The sequence below is a fragment of the Pelodiscus sinensis genome, chromosome 17 (genome assembly GCF_052426305.1).
Source record: "Pelodiscus sinensis isolate ZL-2025 chromosome 17, ASM5242630v1, whole genome shotgun sequence".
In the NCBI taxonomy this organism is placed as follows: domain Eukaryota; kingdom Metazoa; phylum Chordata; order Testudines; family Trionychidae; genus Pelodiscus; species Pelodiscus sinensis.
In genome coordinates this window covers 31,289,363-31,297,174 of record NC_143068.1, presented here as the reverse complement: position 1 = coordinate 31,297,174, position 7,812 = coordinate 31,289,363, and the positions used below count along the sequence as shown (strand labels likewise).

The 7,812-nt window shown below is 54.5% G+C and overlaps 1 protein-coding gene across 1 annotated transcript; it reads right to left on the bottom strand.

The window, feature by feature from the left end:
* Positions 1-3,085: 3,085 nt before the first annotated feature.
* On the bottom strand, positions 3,086-7,101 carry SOX18 (SRY-box transcription factor 18). The gene is made up of 2 exons (XM_006132516.4): positions 6,521-7,101; positions 3,086-5,168 (listed from the first exon to the last, which is right to left on the bottom strand). Exons 1-2 carry the CDS (start codon positions 6,930-6,932, stop codon positions 4,315-4,317), a joined length of 1,266 nt encoding a protein of 421 aa, XP_006132578.4. The 5' UTR covers positions 6,933-7,101; the 3' UTR covers positions 3,086-4,314.
* Positions 7,102-7,812: the final 711 nt, after the last annotated feature.

The following is a 7,812-nucleotide window of genomic DNA, read 5'->3' as shown; positions in this document are numbered from 1 at the left end:
GGAGCCTCCCTCTAAAACTCCACTGAGTCTGCCCAGCACTGCTCTATCACAGGTACATCTCCCCTCTCGGGAGCCAGTCCTTGCCCCTGACTGGCCACCACCCAACTCCTCCCTGCTGTGCTGAGCAGCTCCTTATAAACAGGGCCGCCCCAACAAGCTGCCTTTTGATTGGCTCCTTCTAAGCCCCTCTCTGATTGGCCAGGGCTCTGCGCAGGCACCCTCCTGCCTGCTATAACCTCAGAAGTCACCCCACCAGAGAGCCAAATACATGTGTTAGTCTTCAAAGTGCCCCAGGGCTCCATGTGGTTTTTTGCACACATCTCTGCTGTTGCCTCACACACTGCTTCTTGGCTTCCTTTGGCTAGCAACCTCCCGGGCGGTGGGTCCTGCCGAAGAACAGAATTGGAGAGGGGCCCAAGCTTCGAAGTTTGGATTCAGATCTGAGCTCTTCCAAGCTCTGGGGACGTGCAGACCTGGGGGCTTGATTTGGGGCATTATCCAGACGTTGCTTATGGGAGGCTTCTGTGTGTGTGTGTGTGTGTGTGTGTGTGTGTGTGTGTGTGTGTGTGTGTGTGTGTGTAGGCTTCTGTGTGTGTGTGTGTGTGTGTGTGTAGGCTTCTGTGTGTGTGTGTGTGTGTGTGTGTGTGTGTGTGTGTGTGTGTGTGTGTGTGTGTGTGTTCAGAGGCAGGGTTTTTGTCTACCTAAAAAAACACGAGCTGGAGCCATGAAGGCATCGAGGACTCTGGCCTGTTAAAACAATGGCTAGAGGGAAGGAATGCAAACATCCAGCCAGCGTGGTCTGTCTCCACTGGGCTAGATGCATCCATCAGGCTGGCAAAGAGCTGCCCACTCCATGCAGTTTTGCAGCTGTTAAAGCAACTATGTCTTAATGCCTATGTGAAGAAAAGACCCTCACACACACCCCCCACATGACCAGGAACCTCTGTTTTGCTGTTTGCTTTCTTTGGTGAACGGGTGCATGGCTTGGGGGACTGGTCATCTATTCAACTCTGGCCATGGATACTTAGAAGATGAGGCTTGAATGGACCATGGCCAGTGAGCCATTTGTTGACCTAGACTAGAGATGTCTCCTCCCTCCCCAGCTCCAGATTAGGGCGCATCGGTGAGAGATCCGCTCCCCAAACTGAACCTTTTCTGCAGCTAGGATTCGAGGACATTGTCAGATGTGCCCAAGAAACACAGGTTCCTTGTGTTCCTAGCATTGTGCCCAGCATTCAATGCGTGAAGACCATGCAGGGAACACCCCCAAATAAACATTGTGGAAGAAGCAAAGAATCTTCTCACTACCTGGGATGGCAGAGGAATAAATCATAGAATCATAGAACACTAGAACTGGAAGGGACTTGAGAGGTCATCGAGTCCCATCCCCTGCCCTCACGGCAGGACCAAGCACTGTCTAGATCATCCCTGACAGGTGTCTATCCAACCTGCTCTGAAATGTCTCCAGCGATGGTGATTCCACACCCCTCCCTTGACAATGGATTAGAATTAGCACAACTTGCAAATCTAGCAGCCGGGAGAAAGAAGGGAATGCGAGCAGCAGAAAATGACTAGCATTTTCGCTCTGTGAGCTAATCTCCCCTACTACCTTTCCCCTGTTGGCTCCAGGGCACATGGGAGAGGGGCCGTGTGTGCTTTCCTTCTTATTAATTGCAGGAAGTGATCCCGTGGTACTATGCCAGGTACTTGGAAGCTCAAAGCTGGAAAGTGAGTCAGATCTTTCTTCCTTTTTCCCCTGGTCTCCTTCTTTCCAGAATGTTTCTGGGGACGAGATCGGGATTCGGCCTATATAAGGCTGTTTCCTTTCACAGTCGTTTATCCAGGCACACGGGATGCTTCCCATTTCATTTTGTTTGTTTGTTTCAACTGGCGATTCAGGCAACATGCTGGACACACCACTGGTGGCCCTCAGCCAGCTCTCCCGGTTCGCCTATGATGTCATTTTCCATGTGTTCCCCCCTCCCCCTTTTAGCCTACTCTGTATGGAAACACCGTGGAGTTCCTTTCTGTAATTTAATGGGAACAAACACTCAGTTCATTTCGAAGCACTTCACATAAAACTGAGGCAGGGCTTAGTCCTGTTAACACGAACGTGGGTCTGGTTTAGGAGAAGCTCGAAAATTAACATCATTTGTTAACTAACCATCTCCCCCTGCGTGGCCACTCTCAGCCTACAGCAGCCATTCCCTTTCTTTGATTCACGTTTTTAATAGCTTTTTGGGGGCTAAATCAATCTGGTTGACATCACCATCGTTCAATGGACAGATGCCACTAGCAATTTATGCAACAGATTGGCATTTTTCTTTATAAATATTCTGGTGCCTAAGCCACATTTACCAGAACTAATTAAAGTGAGACGCATAAAATAGGAAAGAGGTTCAGACTTGTTCTGGGGCCCTGCAATGAGCAGAACAATGGGTAGAAATGAGTAGTCCTCTGGCACCTTAGAGACTAACAAATGTTTTAGATCATGAGTTTTTTTCCACAAAACCCACTTCATTAGATGAGTTGGGAGTGGAAAATACAGAATCCAAGGTATATATATAACAGCAAATATAGTTACCTGTCAATTGTAGGATCAGAGTTAATGAAGCTAATTAAATAGGCTGGATGTGTCCCATTCATAGCTACTGATGTGAAAATGCGAAGATCAAAGGTTGGGGAACTGGCTTTGTAGTGCGTTAACCAGATCATATCTTTATTCAAGCCCAGGTTAACAGCATCAAACTTGTAACGGAATATAAATGGGTGGGAAGTAAACAACGAAAAAGAACATGTAAGCTGAGTCTCTACAAGGAAGTTAATGGGTGCAAAGGATGTTAGTGGAAGCTCTGTTGCTTGGAATGTTTTATTACTGAACAAAGTGCTAGAAATCGTGTTACATGGAACAAGCCTGCAATGGCTAGGCTAGAAGTCTTTCTTATTTGCCACTTATATGAGCCCCATCCTTGCACTTGTTGACTCGAATAAGGATGGGGGGGGGGAAAGCTTGCGGGAACCAGGCCATATAGGATCAGGTACAGCCATGCCAGCAAAATAATAACCAGGCCGAGGCACACAAAAGTCAAGAGAAGGATATCACATGTTTTATTAAATGTCATTTATCTGAGAACAGATGCTTTCCCACAGAACATATTTTTCACACTTACAAAATGAGAAATTTAAGAGCGGGTGAGACAGCCATGAGGACTTTGTCAGCTGACATCCTCGGAGCACTGGCCACTTTTCATACATCTTCCTTTGGAGAGCTTTCATAAGGCACCCCAGTGCTGGCGGGTGATACAATTGCTAGGCTGTCAGGACATTCACCAAGTGATCCAACAATCTGGAAATGGTTGGGACAACATGTATTTGCGGAAAATATGTGTTCACACAACATGGGAATAATTACAAGAAGATGTGTTAATAATTAACCGGTATGCAAACCAGAGGACAGTTTGCTCTCCATCCAGATACTAGTCCTGTTTTGTGGGCAAGGGGAGGAGAAGGATTGGGAGCATACAAAATTTGAATCAATTATCCAACAATATTTATGCTGTAGTTCCCTTTTCGCAAAATATTTCTTCTTTTAAAATCCAGCTTTGCTACATAAATGCTTTAGCTCTCATGGATATCCTTTGCTTTATTTTAAAAAAAGTGATAATAAAAAAACCCAAACACATTAAATATAATTTTATATATATAAAAATGCTTAGTAAAAATATAGCCTCGTTGCCCAATTAAAATATATTGCTGAAAATACGGTGCTAAAAAAACGGTGAAAACGGTGCTAAAAAAAACAGCTCTAACAGGCACCCGGTCTTAAAACAACCTCTTCAAAATAGCCCCAAGGTTTCCCACGCAATTTAGTTTGCCCTTTGCTTAAAAAAAAAAAGTCGATTTGAGCAGGTCCCAGTGGCAGTCATTTTAGACACGAATCACTGTGGTTTGTCTAAATACATGGTCGAACCGCCTGACCTAAGAAGGTACAGCTCTACGCAGCTAAAAACCATGTGTAAAAAGCTTTGCCGTACTTTCCAGGCGGCACAGAGTTAAGATATGGAGTGCCGGAGGCTGATTTCTCCTCTACATTAACCCTCTGCTTTGGAAAATGCATCTATTTGTGTTATATAGTTATACGAGTATATCAGTGATTTCAGCAGGTTTTTAAAAGAAGCGATGCATTTAATGAGATACTCTAACTATTATGGAGCTCAATGGTTAAAGGCAGATGGCTTTTCTCTTTTTAAAAAGGAGACTGCACTGAAGGGTCATAGGTTCTCCAGGGCAAACACATGGTACAACGGGGCAGACCTAGCCTGTGATGCAAGAGCTATAGTAGACAGCACTGCTGGCATCGGACAAGGCAGATATCAAGCTGCTCTCCTCACAGGAGATACTTCTCGGAGTCACTTTGGACAGGGAGACATGGTAAGGGAGTCCTGAGGCATCAGGACGAGTCCTGCTCATGTTCAAGTACTGGTCAAACTCATTGCGGTCCACGTCTGTCCAAAGCTCCGTTGGATTCAAGTGCTCTACGCCGTCAATGTGATGGGCTTCAGGAGGGGGTGACAGCTGGCCCAGATGGGCGGAGAGGACGTTCTGCGGTCCAGAGCACATTTGGTTGTAGTACATGCTAGATGGATGGGGAGTCCTCATAGCATCGGCCAAATGTGATGGGGTCTGAGCATAGGGCAGGCCCACGTCCCGCCCCAGTGACTTCTCTTGGGGAAACTCCATCTGGTGAGAGGGGTGATAGCTTCGAAAGGCCATCATGCTGCAGTCCTCCTGCATGTGAGGGGGGAAAAACGCTGGCTCGGTCTGCTCCAAGACATCCAAGGGAGACATCTCGGGAGTTGGCAAGCCATAGTTTTCAATATCCGACCCCATGGCGTGGAGTTCTCTGAAGTGGTTAAGTGGGGGAGGCTGGGGGTGGGCAGGCTGGCTGCCACGGTGATGATTCATGCTGAAGCTGTCGCTGCTGCACGGCTGGGAAAGGTTGTGGAGAAGGATATTGGGTTCCATCCTCTTGATTTTCTTGGCTTGCTTCTTCCGCCTGGGGCGGTACTTGTAGTTGGGGTGATCCTGCAGATGCTGGATGCGCAGCCGCTCTGCCTCCTCCACGAAGGGGCGCTTGTCGCTGGCGCTCAGCGCTTTCCACGACTGGCCTGGTGGGGGGGAAAACACACCCCGTTAGACGGGCACAGCCCTGCACCCGTCGCCGCGTTAACATGCAGGAGAGGGCAGTGCTGACCGGGGGAGGGGTCACATCCAGACAACAGTCCGTACAGACTTCTGGTCTGAGCCTCCCCGGGGAGAGGGCTGAAAAGTGATGCCAAGTCCTTCCCCCCTCCCAGGAAAACCAGGAATCTAGCTCTCCAGCCCTGCCATGAAGCAGAGATAATAGCTGCTGTCCCTTGCTAGAAGCCCCCTTCTGCTGAGAATTCCAGCACGTCCAGGTACAGGCTCACCCTGCCAGGGGCTGCGCTGACCCCGGTAGGGAAACCAAACCCCGACCAGACAGGAAAGCAAATGCGCACACGGCCCTTCACCAGGCAGGAGAGGAGGTGGAGGGCTCCCTCCTGGAGTGTTAGCAACAGCAACCGTTCCCACTAGCTTCCTACCCAGCCACCCATGGGACCGGCTGCATGGCTTAGGGCCAGGCTGCAATGTCCTTACCCCAGCTCCTGCCCGGGCTGCTACTTGCCCCACATCCAATGAAGGGTGCCTGTTTCCATACCAGCGGGTGCAGCCTATCATTTCCTGGGTGCCACGGGGTGCAGCGGATATCAGGGGACTGTCCCCGTCCCAGCTGCCAGGGGCCGCAGTGAGTACCAGGGGGCACAACCTGCCCTTGTCTTGGGGGCGCAGCAGGTACCAGGGGGCACAGCCTGCCCCCATCCTGGGTGCCCAGGGGGGCAGCGGGTGCCAGGGGGCTGCCCCCATCCCAGATGCCAGGGAGCACAGCAAGTACCAGGGGGTACAGCAGGTACCAGGGGGCACAGCCTACCCCTGTCCCAGGTGCCAGGGGGCTCAACGGCTGCCAGGGGGCACAGCCTAGCCCTGTCCCAGGTACCAGGGGGCACAGCAGGTGCCAGGGGGGCACAGCCTAGCCCTGTCCCGACTGCCAGGGGGCGCAGCGGGTGCCAGGGGGCTGCCCCCGTCCCGGCTGCCAGGGGGTGCAGCGGGTGCCAGGGGGCACAGCCTAGCCCTGTCCCAGGTACCAGGGGGCGCAGCGGGTGCCAGGGGGGCACAGCCTAGCCCTGTCCCGACTGCCAGGGGGCACAGCGGGTGCCAGGGGGCACAGCCTAGCCCTGTCCCAGGTGCCAGGGGGCGCAGCAGGTGCCAGGGGGCACAGCCTAGCCCTGTCCCGACTGCCGGGGGCGCAGCAGGTGCCAGGTGCCGGGGGCACAGCAGGTGCCGGGGGCGCAGCGGGTGCCGGGTGCCGGGGGCGCAGCGGGTGCCAGGTGCCGGGGGCGCAGCGGGTGCCAGGTGCCGGGGGCGCAGCCTGCCCACTTACCCAGCATCTTGCTCAGCACCGCGTTGTGCAGGTCCGGGTTCTGCTGCGCCAGCCGCTTCCTCTCGTCCTTGGCCCAGACCATGAAGGCGTTCATGGGGCGGCGGATGCGGGAGTCCTCCCCGGGCTTCCCCTCGGCTCGGCCCGCGCTGGGGCTGTATCCATACCCGGACTCCGGGCTCGGGGAGCGGCTGGCCGCGGAGCCAAGCGCGCTTGGCTCTCCCGCCGCCGCGCTCGGGCGGAATCCGAAGGCGGGCTCCGGGCTGGGAGTCCGGCTGGACGCGGAGTCTGGCCCCGGGGTCTGCTTGTAGGCGAGGCCGGGCTCAGAGGCGGAGGCGGCGGGGGGACCCCATGAACAGTCGCCCCTGGGTTGCGGTCGCTCCTCTCGGCAGGCACTGGGCTCAGATATATTCATTCCAGCTGGGCGGCCCTTTGTATCCGAACCGACCAGTGGGCGGCAAAGGGGAGAAAACCTGGTCCCGGCTCCGCGCCTGCGATCGGCAGCGACTCGGCAGCGCGTCGGGGGGAACCAGGCACGAGCCGCCTTCCCCTCCCAGCAAACTTTTGGGGCGGCGCGGAGCTGGAAGGGGTCACATATAGGCGCCCTGGGCCAATCAGCAGCGGGGAGGGGCGGGGGAGGAGGCGTCCCTGGGTAGCGGCGATGGGGGGGTGGGGGGGGGGATTTGAAACCTTGGCTGCCCGGTGCCTTTCCGGCCAAGGAGCTTGGGCTGGTTTTTTTATGTTGCAAGCTCCCCTGGGCCCTTTAAATCCGCAGAGCGACAGATTCCCCCCCCCCCCCCCCAGCCCAGAGCGAGGGAGCGATTCCCGGTGCGGCTGGGCTGGGTTTGCAGCCTGGGATCCGGCCCCAGTGGCACAAGCGAAGCCCGCGGTGCACCGGCGCCCGTGCAGCAGCCGCGCAGAAAAAGCATCCCCTCCCCGGAGCAATGCAAAACCAGGCCGGGGGGGGGGGGGTGCTGGAGGGTCCGGGGGGGCTGGAGAGGACTGTCCTCGAGCGCCCCCTGGCCCAGCCCTCTGGGTCACAGGCTGTCCCCGCGTGCAGCTCCAGCACCCCCTTCCGCCCCCCCCCCCCGCCTGTCTGTCTGCAGCCGCCCCCGGCCTGCAACCCGAAACAGGCCGCGTTGTGCAAGCGCGCAGCTCGCCGCGGAGAGCAGCGGGGGGGGGGTTGCACGACAGGGTCTGTGCGCGGATCTGGAAGTGATTTGAAAAAGCCGATCTGCGTGTAACCCTCAACAAAACCAAAGAATTTTTCGGGGGGGAGGGGAGTCCCGTGTCCC